Here is a 16,940-nt window from a genome sequence, read left to right on the forward strand (position 1 = left end):
GAGGGAGGGAGGGAGGGAGAGAGGGAGGGAGGGAGGGAGGAAAAGACCTGGAAAAGAAAATGGACATGGGGAATAGGACTGGGGAGAGAAGGGAAACTGATCTGGTATTGGATGAAAGAAAAGAACTGCAGCCCTGAAGGCCAGTAGAAAAACAAACAAACAAACAAACAAAATGGAAACAGACAACCTAGAGAAATAGGAAGTTGGGAGGACACTCCAGAATGTACCAGAGACCTGGGAGATGAGAGACTCTAAGGACTCAAATGTAGGAACTTAGATGAAATGCTGGACAGTAGGGAGAGGGAAATTATAGAGCCCACCTCCAGCAAGAAGACAGAACATTAAGTGAGGGATGGGGTTGCCATTCCACAGTCACAACTCTGACCCATAATTGTTCCTTTCAGAAAGAATTACAGAGATGGAAACTGAGAGGAGCCTGAGGAAAAGAAGCTCCAGTGACAGGCCTAAATTGGAATTCAGCTCAAGGGGAGGTCCTAAAGCCTGACACTACTACTGAGGTTATGGAGCACTCACAAAAATGACATAGCATAACTATACTCCACAAAACCCAAAAATCAACTGAAAGTATCAGATGTGGATATTTGCACCCAACCAATGGACAGAAGCAGGTGACTGCTGTTGTTGAATTAGAGAAGACTGAAAGATGCTGAGGAGAAAATCAAACCTGTAGGACCATTGGCAGTCTCAATTAATCTGGAACCCTGAGGTATCTCAAAATTTGGAATAGCAAACAGGTAGCATACACCAGCTGATATGAGGCCATCAGCACACATACAGTAGAAGACTGCTGGGTCTGTGTTCATTCAGAGATGATGAACCTATCTCTCAAGAGCCTGGAGGCCCCAGAGAGTTTAGAGGTCAGGTGGGTTGGGGGTGGGAACATCTACCTGGAATCAGGGGGTTGTGGAGAAGGTATGAGAGGTGGAACAGTAAGAGGGTGGGAGCAAAGGGGGAATAAAATATACAATGTAAATAAATAAATAAACAAATAAATAAATAGATTGAAAAAATAAAAAATATAACAGTTTTATCATACTCTGCTCTTATAATTTTGAAAATTTGATGATTAATGTAAAAATCTATGTACCAGGGTTTTTGTGTTACATTATCCAATTGTCTCTAAATTTCTTTTGTGAATTGATCACTAGACTTTTAAGTTTACTTTATTAATAATATCAGTTTTCTTTATTAATAATAATAATATATCTCATTTTAAAAGTTATTACCTTGTTGTAAAATTTTCCAATCATCTATATTTTTTAAATTTATAGTGCTTTGCATTTCTTTGAGCTGTGTCATGATGTAGAGTTATTAAACAGAACCCCTGTCAGATTTGTTGAGTGACACACTATTATTGTATTTATAGAGAATACATTCCCAAACTGACTTGGTGACACACATGAATACATACATTCACACACAAACCCTGTACAATACATATATATATATATTTATATATATATACATATATAATGTATGTATATGTATTTATTTATATGAATATATTGTATCACTTATTTAGTATATCTATAATATCTAAAAGTTGATAGTAATATTTACTATTAAAGAATGATGGGATTTATGAGAGTGTGGAAACTTCATAAAAACCAGAAGCCTCTGAAAACTAAAGAATAAGTGATAAACAGAAATTTCATGACACTTTCTAAATATAAACTTATGATTGTGACAGTATGTACATAATAGGTATAAGCTCATGCCTGACCAATTAGCATCATGGATGGATGATTATCATGAAGTGATACCTTTTTCCTGAGGAGCTATAGTAATTTCTTTTTTGGTAAGAATGGAAGAATCAACATTCTTCACAACTGTTACTAATAGAAAGTATAGATTTCTACAGTGCAGGTCTCACATTCAAACATATTTGAGTAGGACAAATTGAAGTAAAGATAGAGATGTTTTTCTCAGATGTTTTGTGGGCATGAATATGGTCAAATACATCCTATTGGATTTTGACAAAAGTAAATAAATAGCATTTTAAAAATTTCTGTTTTAGTACAACCAAGATTCTATTTTGATTGAGATTGGATTATAGAATGTTAATATTTTTGTGTGTGTTAAAGATGCCATGAATGTACTCATTACCTATTCTTCTAGGTGTATATTGTATAATCCATAACATCTCTTAGAAATTGGTACATTTCTCCAGAGCTCTTGTCTCCAGCTGCATATGTATCAAAAGATGGCCTAGTAGGCCATCACTGGAAAGAGAGGCCCATTGGATTTGCAAACTTTATATGCCGCAGTACAGGGGAACGCCAGTGCCAAAAAGGGGGAGTGGGTGGGTAGGGGAGTGGGGGGTGGATATGGGGGACTTTTGGGATAGCATTGGAAATGTAAATGAGGAAAATAGCTAATTAAAAAAATATCTAAAAAAAAGAAATTGGTACATTTCTATATTACAGACTGTTCATGTTGCCTTGAGATTATAGTTGCAAATAAAAATTTTACTATATTTAATTGGACAATATGAAAGGAATCCTTCAAATTAAGAGTATGTAAATATTTAATTATAGTAGAAAGTAAATATAATGGGGAAATCAAATACAAATTTCCATTTGACTCCTTGTATGGAAATAAGATAGAAATTGATGTAAATATAGAGAAACTTGAAGCAATCCCACTACAATCAGGGACTAGACAAGGCTGCTCACTCTCTTCCTACATATTCAATATAGTACTCAAAATCCTAGCCAGATCAAGTAGACCACAAAAGGGGGTCAAAAAGACACAAATTGGAAAGAAAGAAGCCAAAACACCACCATTTGCAGATGATATGGTACTATACTGAAGTGACCCCAAAAATTCCACCAGAGGACTCCTAAACCTAATAAACAACTTCATCAAAGTGGCTGGATATAAAATTAACTGAAACATATCTGTAGCCTTTCTCTACTCAAAGGATAAACATACTAAGAAATTAATTAGGGAAACAACACCCTTTACAATAGTCACAAATAATATAAAATAACTTGGCGTGACTCTAACTAAACAAGTGAAAGATCTGTACAGCAAGAACTTCACATATCTGAAGAAAGAAATTAAAGAAGATCTCAGAAGATGGAAAGATCACCCATGCTCATGGATTGGCAGGATTAATATAGTAACAATGGTCATCTTGCCAAAAGCAATCTACAAATCCAATGCAATCCCCATTAAAATTCCAACTCAATTCTTCACAGAGTTAGAAAGAACAGTTTGCAAATTCATATGGAATATCAACAACAAAATCCAGGATAGGAAACACTATTCCAAAAGTAAAAGAATCTCGGGGGGTAATCATCATCCCTGACTTCAACCTGTATTACAAGCAATAGTGATAAAAAGTTTGTGGTATTGGTACAGAGACAGGAAGTAAGATCAATGGAATAGAATTGAAGACCCAGAAATGAACCCAGACACCTATGCTGACTTGATCTTTGACAAAGGAGCTAATATTATTCACTGGAAAAAATACAGCATTTTCAACAAATCATGCTGGTTCAACTGACAGTCAGCATGTAGAAGAATGCAAATCGATTCAATATTATCTCCTTGTACAAAGATCAAGTCTTCAACATAAAACCAGATACACTGAAACTAATAAAAGAGAAATTGAGAGAAACCCTCAAACACATGGGAACAGGGGAAATTTTTCTGAACCAAACACCAATGGCTTATGCTCCAAGATCAGCAATCGACAAATGGAACCTCCTAAAATTGCAAAAGACACTCTCAATAGGACAAAAATGCAACCAACAGATTGGAAAAGATCTTTACCAATCTCTCATCTGAAAGAGGGCTAATATCCAAAGAACTCAAGAAGTTAGACTTCAGAGAATCAAATAACCTTATTAAAAAGGGGTACAGAGCTAAACAAATAATTCTCAGCTGAGGAATATCAAATGGCTGAGAAGCACCTAAAGAAATATTCATCATTAGTCATTAGGAAAATGCAAAGCAAAACAACCCTGAGATTCTACATCACACCAGTCAGAATGGCTAAGTTCAAATACTCAGCGGATGCTGCCGAGGATGTGAAGAAAGAAAGACAAAAAAAAAAAAAACCACTCCTCGGTTGTTGGTGGGATTGCAAGCAGGTACAAGCACTTTGGAAATCAGCCTGGTGTTTCCTTAGAAAATTGGGCAGAGTATTATCTGAGGATCCAGCTCTACCACTCCTGGGCATATGCTCAAATTATACTCCAACATATAACAAGGACACATGCTCCACTATGTTAATAGCAGCCTAATTTATATCAGCCAGAAACTGGAAACAACCCAGATGTCCTTTAACAAAGGAATGGATACAGAAAATGTGGTACATTAACACAATGGAGTGCTATTTAGCTATTGTACTAGTTGGTTTTGTGTATCAACTTGGCACAAGCTGGAGTTATCACAGAGAAAGGAGCTTCAGTTGAAGAAATACTTCCATGAGTTCCTACTTTAAGGCATTTTATCAATAGATAATCAAGGGGAGAGGGCCCATTGTGTGTGTGTGGCCATCCCTGGACTGGTAGTCTTGGGTTCTATAAGAAAGTAAGATGACCAAGGCTGAGGAAGCAACTCAGCAAGTAACATCCCTCCATGGCCTCTGCATCAGCTCCTGCTTCCTGTCCTGCTGGAGTTCCAGTCCTGACTTCCTTTAGTGATAAACAACAGTGTGGACATATAAGCTGAATAAACCCTTTCCTCAGCATCTTGCTTCTTGATCATGATGTTTTTGCAGGAATAAAAACCCTGACTAATACAGCTATTTAAAACCATGACTTCATGAAATTTTTAGGCAAATGGATGGAACTAGAAAATATCCTCTTAAAAAAAACAGAATTTTAATTATGTTCCTTTCCCCTTTTGCTTCCAGCTTGTTTTGATTAATAAAATTACCCACAGCTGTTATAAAGAAAAGAAGAAAAGGAAAGAAAAGGAAAGGAAAGGAAAGGAAAGGAAAGGAAAGGAAAGGAAAGGAAAGGAAAGGAAAGGAAAGGAAAGAAAAGAAAAGAAAAGAAAAGAAAAGAAAAGAAAAGAAAAGAAAAGAAAAGAAAAGAAAAGAAAAGAAAAGAAAAGAAAAGATCCTCTTGAGTGAGGTAACCAAATCACAAAAGAACACACATGAAATGTACTTATTGATAAGTGTATATTAGCCCAAAAGCTCAGAATACCCAAGATACAATTCACAGACCACATGAAATTTAAGAAGAAGAAAAACCAAAGTTTGGATGCTTTTGTCGTTCTTAGAAGGGGGAATAAAATACTCACGGGAGGAAATTCAGAGACAAAGTGTCCAACAGAAAATGAAGGAAAGGCCATCCAGAGACTTGCCCCATGAGAATCTTTCCCATATGCAGTCAACTAACCTAGACACTATTTCAGATGCCAAGAAGTGCTTGCTGACAGAAGTCTGATATAACTGTCTCCTGAGAGGCTCAGGCAGAGCATGACAAATACAGAGGGGGAGGTTAGTAGCCAACCATTGGACTGAGCACTGGGTCCACAATGGAGTAGTTAGAGAAAGGAATGAAGGAGCTGAAGGGGTTTGCAACCCCATAGGAAAAACAACAATACCAACCAACCAGACCCACCAGAGATCCCAAAGACTAAACCACCAACCAAAGAGTTCACGTGGAGTGAATCATGTCTCCAGCCACATATGTAGCAGAAGATATCCTTGTCAGGCATCAGTGGGAGGAGAGTCCTTTGGTCCTGTGAAGGCTTGAAGCCCCAGTGTAGGGGAATGCCATGTCAGAGAGGCAGGCATGTGTGGGTGGTTGTGGTAACACAGTCATAGAACTAGGGGCAGGGGAATGGAGTAGGGGCTTTCCAGAGGAGAAACCAGGAAAGGGGATAACATTTGAAATATAAATAAATAAAATATACAATAAAAGAAAAGAAACAAAAAAAACCCAAATTGATGTAGGTAAGTTATAACTCCTAGGACATGAACTTAAAAATTATTTATTGTTCATCCAAATTGACATAATATTAAGAATGATAGTATAGAATAATTGTTTTGTATTCTAATATTAGATATCAAACTTAAGACAAGTTAGGTGACATTATCAAATTATTGCATCCTAATTTCTTCAGCACAGAAAACTTTAGGTGATATGCAGCAATCAAATATGTGTATCTACTATATCGCACTTGCTTCATTAAACATTGCTTTTATTATGTTTAGGTATGTGCCATGATTTCCTGATCTCTCTAGGACTTTTAACATGAAGTGATGTTGTATTTTGACAAATGCTTTTTCATCATCTAATGAAAGGATGATATGTGATATTTTTCCTTTTTCTTATTTAAACTGTATATTGCATTGATGGATTTTTGTCTATCCCTGGATACTTGGGAAGAAGCCTTCTTGATCATGAACAATGTATATTTTTGTTTTCTTGAAATTGTTTTCAGAAAATTTTATTGAGTATTCTTGCATCGATTTCATAACTGAATATGGATTGAAGTCCTCATTCTTTGCTGAATGTTGCTTAGTTTAGATAGCAGAAAAACTGTGGTTTCATAGAATGCATTAGCTAGTGTTTCTTCTGTTTCTATTTTGTGAAATAGTTTGAACAGTATTAGTATTAACTCTTCTTTGAAGATCTGGTAAAATTCTGTACAAAAACCATCTGTTCCTGGGTTTTTTGTTTATTTGTTTTGGAGGGTTTTTATGACTGCTTCTTACGGGTTATGAGACTATATAGATATTTTACCTGATCTTGACTTACCTTTTGTACCTGGTATCTTTCTAGATAATCATCCATTACATCTAGATTTTCTAGTTTTGTTGAGCATAGGCTTTTGTAGTAATATCTGATGAGTTTTTCGAATTTCCACAGTTTCTGTTATTATGTCTCCCATTTCGTTTCTGAGTCTGTTAAATTGAATACTCTTTCTGTGCCTTTTAATTAATTTGCTAAGGGTTTTTTGGCTAAGTCTTAGGTGACTCTCTTGAATATTAGTATCCTAATATTTTCAACACAAAGGAAGAATTTTCTCCTCAATGGGACTAATTTTTATTTAGTTCATGCAAACTATTAAGTATTGAGAATGGTGACATGAGAAACTTTTAACAAGAAGTATTAGAGAGTATTCTGACAGCTGCCACTCTAATCACCCAAGTCATGTGGTACAATTCCAATTGCTCAGAATTTATGTATTACCATGATGCATTAATTTTTACTGCATTGAAATTGACAGTAAAACTTTACTAGCTATTACCTGATTGAACATATCTAATCTTTAAGAAAATATTGCTTTACTTTTCATAATAAAATTACAGTGTAAGATAATAAATATCACTCCGAATTATATTATTCCATGCAAATAAAATTCAGAATTTTTAAAACAGTACATCACTGAAATTCAGCAATGGCAGTTTAAATAAGTGATACAAAATACGTTTTCTTATTGGAATGCCAAAATATATCTCTGTCTGTCTTTATTTCTCTTTCCCTCTGTCTCTGTCTCTGTTTCTGTCTCTGTCTCATTCTCTATCTATCTATCATCTATCTATCTATCTATCTATCTATCTATCTATCTATCTATCTATCTATCTATCTATTTATCTATAAACACACATGTCATATGTGTATGTACCTGTGGGTCATTTCTATAACTATAATTCATGTGCTAGATACTTATTCCCAGAAGAAAAATTTAAAATGTGTGTCTCATGCAGAGTATTAGCTCATGATTGCAAACTCATCCGTTTATACAGTAATGTTGGAAGCTGATCATCAATCACAAGAGTTGTAGGAAAATTGCTAGGATGTGTGCTCTTTTCATATACACTTACTGTGTTCTGAAAGTCTAAAAAGCTCCCTCCACAAACACCAGCACATTTTTTCTGACATTTTGAATTGTGAGACAAACAGAACTATTTTATTTAAAAATCAAATTTTGCATAAATATACAGCTACATAAAGTAGAAAAAGATATCTAAATTTCAGTGATAATGACAATAACTATCATGTCTTGAATAGTATCGCAGATATTTTGTAAGTAAAACTTTCTAAAGCGTTTAGGGAATTGTGTAATTATCCTGTCTTAGTTACTGTTCTTTTGCTATGAAAAGATAGCATAAACCAAGCTTATAAAAATTATTTAACTGGGGTATATGCTTATAATTTTAGAATATTATCCAATTCCTTTCATGATGGAAGAAACTAGGCAGAGATGACCCTGGAGTACTAAATGGATTCTATCATACTGACTTGAAGGCAATAGATAGCGAAAAGAGAGAGGCCAGATATTACTTGGGCACTTTAAATGTCAAAGTTTGCAGATAATGACAAACCTCACCATAAGAGACTACACTACCTTTCTTTAAAATTCCATTAACAAAATAAAATGTTTTCTAAAAATCTTATCCAAGAGATAGCTTAGGTTAACACAGCCTAGAGTCTGCAGATGACTACAGGCAAACTGTTTTCTTAACACATAAGGTAGATGGACCTATGAATTCATAGCACATGAGACAATGCATTAGATGTTAGCAAGCTTAAGATAGGCAAAAGAACAGTATAGAAAAAATGGAGGTATTCATAAACCACACACCCATAAAATCAGATATTGGCAGTTGATAGCTATTTGGAGGAGTGTCCATTTTCTTTATTATGTATTAGGAAGAAACACCTATCTACCTACCTTGTTGGTTGACAACCTACAAGTGTTATCCATATACCCAAGAGAAAATGAGTATTACAGACTGTATTAGATATTTTAATTACACAAATTTGGGTAGAGGAAAGAGGGTAATAAATATATGAGACATTGGAGTGGTGACTATAATCAAATCACATTCTATGAAATTATCAAACAACTAAAACATTAGGAAAATATGAAAAATGACTGAGGAACAGTCACTATGAAGATACAACAGATCTGAGCTTTTTATGAGTTTTAAAAATTATCAATACACAGTCTGAATAAAAACATTTGGTAATGTGTTAATAGATGTCAAATGGCAAAGTAAAATAGAACATACAGTAAAATACTAGGGAATATTTTTCTGAAGTCAATCAAATATATAAATCATGTATGATTTTAATGCTTATCTAAGGCCATTTTAAAGGGATAGACATGGATTGTTGCATATACTTTCCTAAACAAAGAAAGGAAAATTATATTCTGATTTCTATTTAGAACATTTACATATGCCAGTGCATTAAAAAGTCATACGGATAAAGTGGAAAATTTTTTTGTAAAGGCTATGTTTACCTGTCTTATTAGAAATCTCATTGTGTGCACAAGGAGTACATTTGTAGCAGCAGACAGCATTGCCCTCCAGGATTACTTTCCTGAATCCATGCCCACAACTCTCACTGCACACAGACTGGGGTATCTGAGAAGAATGAAAAGAATGTTATCTACTATTTAGTGTATTATGAAAAATCTAATAATTAACAATTTTGAATGATGTGCATTGTATTTCCATGTATTCTTATGAATAGAGAGGATTATAAAAAGGTTTTACCCTTGATAAGGCAAATTTATTTAATGATTGGTCTGAGAATTATCAAAGTGTTAGAGAATTTTAAATCTTAATGAATTAAGGACAATTTTGAGAAAGTTAGGTGATTGTAGATATGATATACAAGGCTATGGGTTCTCTCCAGACTGATACAACCTCTGTACTTTTTTACTACTATGTTGATTGCCTTTACTTCCACCATGACTGTGAATATTGACTGTCAATTTGACAGAATATAAAATGATCATGGAAATAAATATAAGTGTATTTTTTAGAAAGAATTGAAAAATGAATTTATATAGTTTGAAAAGGGCCACCTAAATTTTTACAGTCACTATTTGTTTGCTTATTTCTAAACAAAAGTATAGGAGGCAGAACAAAATTTCTCTCTTTGTTGCTGTCTGCATTAAACATTATACATTTGAAAATCATGTATTTTGAAATTTAATATGCTGCATCCTCAAACTCTTTCTTAAGTTATTTCAGTTACATATTTATTTGTTGGACACAGGCACCTCAGTAGCTTATACAGTTGCATTCCATACCGTTCTTTTCCAGTGGTCTGAGTAGTAAAGAACAACTGATCATGAATCGAAAAACAATGACACATGAATATGCACAGAGACATAAGGGATTCTAACACAGCTACTATATGTGATTTAGAATGGAAAGTGTTCCATGTATGTTAAAGTATTTGAATATTTATTTATCTGTTGGTAGCCCTATTTGGACGATAATTGAAATTTTAGGAGATGAAATTTGCTGGAGGAAATATGTATCTGGGGGTGGGAATTCTAATCATTTTCTTAGATTCAATTTTCCCACTTTATAAACTCTTAATATGTGTGAGTAAAAACACTATCTTTCTGATTCCTGTTCCTGTCTCCATGACTATGCCATATTGTTATGCTTCTATTTTGCTGGAATCCATAGTTCTGGAACCATAAGCAACAATATTCTCTGTTTTCCAAAAGTTGTTTTTTATCATGTTTGATTACACAATAAAAATAACTTTTATATTTTCCATTGTATTCATCTTAAAATGAGATATTTTCTCTAGAACATTGAATCATGAGTCATTTAGGACACAATTTTTTTCTTTCCTAGATTTCCTAATTTGTGAAAAGTGGAGTAAATTTAATGTTCATATAAGTGAACAAAAGAGGAACATATAACACTCAATACTTCTAGAGAATCAATGTCACCATAAATAATTATGACATTTGTCTCATCTATATTTTTCCAGAATTGGTTTAAATGTGAAGACCAGGTGGCAGGGATCATTTTCACAAAAGCTATGCAGATTCCTTTTCTCTCCATCTCATTTCTGAAATCTGATAGAATTTTATTTCCTTTGTGGTCATCTGGAAGAATGAGACCAACCCAGGACCACCTAAAATGAACCATCAAAGAGACAATGCCAAGTGAAAGAGGTGAGGACTTGTGGGCTATCTGGTAGAGAGAAGAATACTGATTTTGGTCACTCAAAATAGGATTTTGATCTACATAAAGAAAGATTAAAAGCCAATAGTACCAGTTTTATTATATGTTATATTGGTAATAAAAGATTAATGGGCCTTGAGTCAGAAAACAAGAACTATTGTACTGGAAAACAGAATTTTATTACTAACATACACTCAAAGCATTGAGATAAGACATAACACACCTCTGAAAATTCTTCTGGCCATTGGATGATCTGCTCAGTTAAAGACAACTGTTGGTCCTGGGGAGCATTTGGAGAAAATGATCCTATTTTTACCTTTCTTCCAAGACCCTTTGGTAAATTCCAAATGTTAAGAATGTCATATTTTACATTTACTTCCTGTCTCCAACCTAAACTCATTTGGTCTCCCACTTCAATGTCCTTCAGGAAAGAGTTGAGCTGAAAAAGATTCATGAACTTATATTACACTGTGTCCAAGTGTCAGAACAGAAACTCTGTTTTGGAATGTGTCTTCTTGTTCTTAATTTCTGATGTGAATGAATGTCAACATTAATGAAGCTTCCTAGAATGCTAAAATGAAAACCCAAGTTTGTGGGATGCCATTCTCCATCTGAAAGGTCATTTAGCTCTAATGGAAACCTTTAAATCAAGCTCAGATAATGAATCAATTACTTTTAACTCATGTAAAGGTTAATTATTTGAAACCTACCCAAATTTCTTTGTTTTCAGAGTATCTTCAGAGTACTACTACCAAAAATGAGGGTTTTGAGGTCTAAATGGTAAATAAAAGGTAACATCACAGAAAAAAAAAACTCTCAATTTAGTTAAATGTCCAATTCTTATTTCTTTTGTAACAAAAATTTATAGAGAAAACACTGCTTTCTTTTTGCAACTATTGCAATGAGAATATTTTATAACTAGCTTTGATGACATGAACTTGGTAATGACAAAGCACAGCTCCTCCTGTTATCTTGCATCCCATCTCTGGATAACACACATGGGAAACTCTCATGATCTCTTGGTAAGCTTAGAAACACAAAAATCCCTGTGATTGTGGACAATATAAACTAAATTTTACAATATAAAAATACAAGTCACTTCAAATCTCAACAACAAACATGTGGATCTCTCCTGACATCCAGGTAACTTTAGTAACACAAAATTTCTTCTAATTGTGGACAATCTAAACTAAATTTTACAATACTAAATTAAATGTCACAGCAAATCTCATATATCAGAGTGCTGAAAATACAATATAGTAGAAAGCATAATACCTGCCATGGAAAAAACAAAGTTTCTTCCCCCTTTTCATATGGTTCCATTTGTACTTGCTGAAGTCTCATCTCATGGAGACTGTGAGCCACAGCATACACAGCATTGTATATGCTGGTACTCTCATCACTCATGGACACATCAAATATGTGACGAGGCAATACATCCAAAGAAGCATTGAACTGACAGTTGTTCAAAAGTTGACAACCAATATCAGAAAATGAACACTTGAAGAACAAATGCCACAACTTAGGAAGATAAATATCTTCTGGATATTTGTAGGGATTAACTGTTTGAATAAAATTTGTAAACTCAAATCTTTCTGAATAATGGTATGTAAAGATGAGGCTCCCATGGAATGAGTCTAACAAGAAATAATCAGCAGAGTCAGTAAAATGAGGTTCAATGTTCATGACCCAGACTTTCCATGTCAATAACCTTTGCCCAATATTTCTCATTAGACCTTCTAGAGAATCAATGTCACCATAAATAATTATGACATTTGTCTCATCTACATTTTTCCAGAATTGGTTTAAATGTGAAGACCAGGTGGCAGGGATCATTTTCACAAAAGCTATGCAGATTCCTTTTCTCTCCATCTCATTTCTGAAATCTGATAGAATTTTATTTCCTTTGTGGTCATCTGGAAGAATGAGACCAACCCAGGACCACCTAAAATGAACCATCAAAGAGACAATGCCAAGTGAAAGAGATGAGGACTTGGGGGCTATCTGGTAGAGAGAAGAATACTGATTTCGGTCACTCAAAATAGGATCATAAGGGCCAAAGGAAAGCTGAAACAAATTGAGAAAGAAGAGGAACAATATTAATTTCAAACAAAATTTCACTCCCGAATCAAAATTTGAGAACAGGAAAAATATATTTTTCCCAATTTTAAAAGAAATTTTCACTTCTATCATTTTAGAGAAATTTCTGGCAAGCCTGTAAGTTTCTAATACCTACTTGGTTTAATTTACTTCACAATACATTTCCTGCAAGCAAGAGAAATGTGGGTTGATCTCCTCATATTTGAGTCTTTGCTTTGATATTTGAATAATTAAAATTTTCTCTTTTAATTTTAAAGACACCTATAATATCAACAAAGAACTCCCAATTTCCAGTTGCTAGAGTATATCTTTTCTCACCTGTGGAAATTTAAAGAGTTGAAATAATGTGCCAATTTGTGCAGATACCGTCCATGATGTTCCTGTAAGTGCAGCAGTAAAATACCTTTTTCCACAGTTGTAATTAGGTAAAATATATTTCTCGCTATGAGCTGTAAGCCACATACAAGCATTCATAAGTGTATCCTTCTCAGTGAATCTGACATTGTAGAAATCAAATCCAAGAGATATGTTGGGTAAAAGATTGGGGTTCCCATTGATCTCCTCAATGGCAAATATCAGGGCCAGAATATACTGGTAGCTTTTAAAATTATACCTGTGTAAATGACATAAAATTAGCAAAAGAAATATTGCCTTTATGTCACATGCCTGAATATTTGTACAGCAAATTTTATAGTTCATCTTCTTTCTATGAAATATATAATTTGATATCTTCACCATAAGTATGTAGAACTAGACTGGGTAAATATATCAGAATTAGGCAAGATCATTTTGCATTACAATTCTTTGATCATAGTTGCTCAAAGCAACTTTATTCATCTTTTATAGGCAAGTCAAATAAAAACTGTCTACAAATCAAGAATTATTTTCATTCATAATAGCAGATCTGCTGCTACAAGTGATTGGTTTCCTGAGCACTTCACTTATATATACAAGTATATGTATATGTAATTATCCATATAATCAATTTTCAGAAACAATATCTTATTTAAATAATGTTCTAAGGTAAAATAATTCTATTCATGGCCTCAGTTGCTATTTCTCTAAGATGGATTTTTGAGTATAGTAACCTGGATTTGCTAGTGGAACTTGCAAAGAAATGTTGTATAACACAATGCCTGTTACATTTTTCATCTATGTGTGTATTTATGATATTTGTGCATACCAGTTTGTGCATGTGTGTCTCTTTGTAGGTACAGTTGTATTGAGGTCAGTAAGTATGAAGGTAAGATAAGACAAGTTACAGAGTTACTCCTAGCTATTCGGATAATTTATAAAGAGTCTCTGTATTTCATTTAATTCTGAATTACTTTCATTTGGTAATCAATTGCTTGCTTGGTGGTTTGAGCAAAACCAAGCCTATGACTTTACTGGACATTGCTCTGTACATCAGGCTGACCTTCAACTCATTAATACCCACATTCCTTGCTCTGCTTAGTACTGGGAATCATGGTTTGAATCCCCATATCTGGCTTCTGGCTTTCTTTACTTTCTTACTGTATATGCCCAGTTACACAGAAAATTTCTAGAGATTCTCCTGTTTCAGTCTCCAACAAAGGACAGTTTTTCTAATCCCCTGCTCTTAAGCACCAGGACAAGCTAGGTGTCTTTGAACCTCAGAGTAATCAAGAAATAGTTTAGATTTTTTTAGAAGCCATCAGCCTCAGCACACAGCGTAGTTGGGGCACTTAAAGGCCAGGAATTATCGGTCTTCAGACCTAGGTACACTACTGTGTATCGCTTCTGCCCATTTCAGGACAGGCAGTGTTCCAGCAGAATGGCAACATCCTTCTCAGGTCTCTAATTAATTTCATCTTTGTTGACTCCAAAACACATCTTTCTATTGGGCTTGCCCCATTCCTTTTTGGCAGTGCTCCTTGGAAGAAAGACCAGAGCTCTATTATCTTGAGCATTTTGGGATCTCCATGGCAATTCAGACTTATCTTTAGAGCTTCACATAATGGCTTCTTTGAGTCTCCATGCATGGAGATCCCTGATATGTCCATGGATTTAAAAACTTTTCTTGGCCTTGTCAGATATCAATGGGAGGAGAGAACCTTGGACTTGGGAAGGCTCAATGCCCCAGTGTAGGGGAATGCCAGGCCAGGGAGGCTGGATTGGGTGGGTGGGTGGGTGGGTTGGTGGGTCGGTGGGGGAGCACCCTCATAGAATCAGGGAGAGGGAAGATGGGGTAAGGGATTTCTGGAGGGGAAACAGGGAAAAGGGATAACATTTGACATGTAAATAAATAAAATATCCAAAAAACAAAAACAGAAACTTTTTTTTTCTTAGTCACAGAGAATGATTCCATAATCCCTTCTATTCTTGACTTGAGTTTTAAGACCACATGCTTAAAATGTCAAGTTCTGCTGCATGGTGAGGCTCTAGCATACCCTATTCATTTAGTTAAATCTTGTCTAGCTTTTATTTTGTTTGTTTGTTTTGTTCTGTTTTGTTTTTGTTGTTGTTACTGCATTGTTTTGTTTTGTTTTGTTTTGTTTTTCTGACTACACTCATATCTTGAACCTCAATTTGTATTCCAGGAAGTCCCTAACCTGAGAAATTCACCAGCAGAAATTAACGGTGTAAACACTATACCCAGCTCTAAGGTTTACTTTAATTAGCTTAGCTAGGTAGAATTTTGTCCTTAATTCTCAACTTCCATTATTCCATTTTTCACAGTGCTTCTAGTTAGTAAGTTTATGTATTTGAACACAGGATTTAACTCCATTCAAATTCCTAGACCTCTTTATATTGCAATCTGTACATTTTGTGATTTTTTTCCATAACTTCCTACTTTTCATTATAAATCTTCATAAAAGTAAACACTAATAAACAGACAACAGAGTCAATACAAGGCTGTGTTTAGAATCTTTCTAGCAAAGGAGATTAATTTATAACTATTCACTTCAGAGTAAGGCAGATTCCTTTGGTCTAAGGCCAAAAAGTGACAACATTCTTTAACAAAATATCACAAGAGTCACTTGAAAACATTACGATTTGTCTCCTTGGAAACCAGTTGATCCAGGAACTCTGAGTTCAAGTCACAAACAACATTTTTTTTTCATGTTCCTTTTAGAACGGTTCATTAATGATCACTTCCAGCATTTAAATACTTTTCGAAACCAAATCCCAAAGTCAATATATCTCCAAACAAACAAGGAAACAAACCAGTAAGCGCTCATCCAAATTGAACAACGCTTATCACAGCAACAACCTTGTCACTGGTAACATTTTCTGTGTTAGTTTTGTTATAGTGTTATGAAGAGAGATGATGACCATGGGAACTCTTATGCAAGCAAACCTTTAATTGAGGATGGCTTACAGTTTCAGAAATTTTGTCCATTTACTGTGGTGGGATACATGGCCTTGTGAAGGCAAACATGGTCTTAGAGAATGTAAGATGTCCGCAAGCAGCAGAAATGAAGACCATGGACAGAGTTTTGTTTCTTAGATGTATAAACCACACCTAGCTCTATTAACACACTTCTTAAAGGAAGACCATATCTACTCCAACAAGGCCACAACTCCTCATAGTATCTTTGACTATTGGTGAAACATTCAAACAAATGAGTTTATGGTAGCCATTTCTACTCAAAGCTGAACAGTATTCCAACTTGATAATTCTTTAAAAAGATTTAACTGTTATTCAATAATATGATCTATGATAGGCAATCATATTCTGGGCTGGTACCAACTCAATGATACTCCAGACACACAAAGTGTGCTTGAATGAGGAAAAAATTATTAAAATTAAAATTGAGTGGGTAGAAAGATGAGGGCAGAGAGAGTGGATTTAGGACTGACTGAAATGAAACTTTGAAGAATATGAAAAATATGATGGGGGCACAGGGTCGGCTGACACTCGCCAGCTACCCACAAC

At 34.7% G+C, this 16,940-nt stretch overlaps 1 protein-coding gene across 1 annotated transcript in view; it reads right to left on the reverse strand.

Annotated features, from left to right (window-relative positions):
* LOC110283937 (vomeronasal type-2 receptor 116-like) overlaps window positions 1–13,738 on the reverse strand; it is an 18,842-nt gene extending 5,104 nt beyond the window's left edge. Inside the window, exons 1-4 of the mRNA XM_021149485.1 lie at window positions 13,358–13,738; window positions 12,215–13,006; window positions 11,163–11,378; window positions 9,244–9,367 (exon numbers count right to left, since the gene is read on the reverse strand). Coding sequence (XP_021005144.1) covers window positions 9,244–9,367; window positions 11,163–11,378; window positions 12,215–13,006; window positions 13,358–13,738 — 1,513 coding nt within the window. The remainder of the gene's footprint in view (window positions 1–9,243; window positions 9,368–11,162; window positions 11,379–12,214; window positions 13,007–13,357) is intronic.
* Between the last annotated feature and the right edge of the window lie 3,202 nt (window positions 13,739–16,940).

Source organism: Mus caroli, chromosome 17 (genome assembly GCF_900094665.2).
Source record: "Mus caroli chromosome 17, CAROLI_EIJ_v1.1, whole genome shotgun sequence".
NCBI lineage: Eukaryota > Metazoa > Chordata > Mammalia > Rodentia > Muridae > Mus > Mus caroli.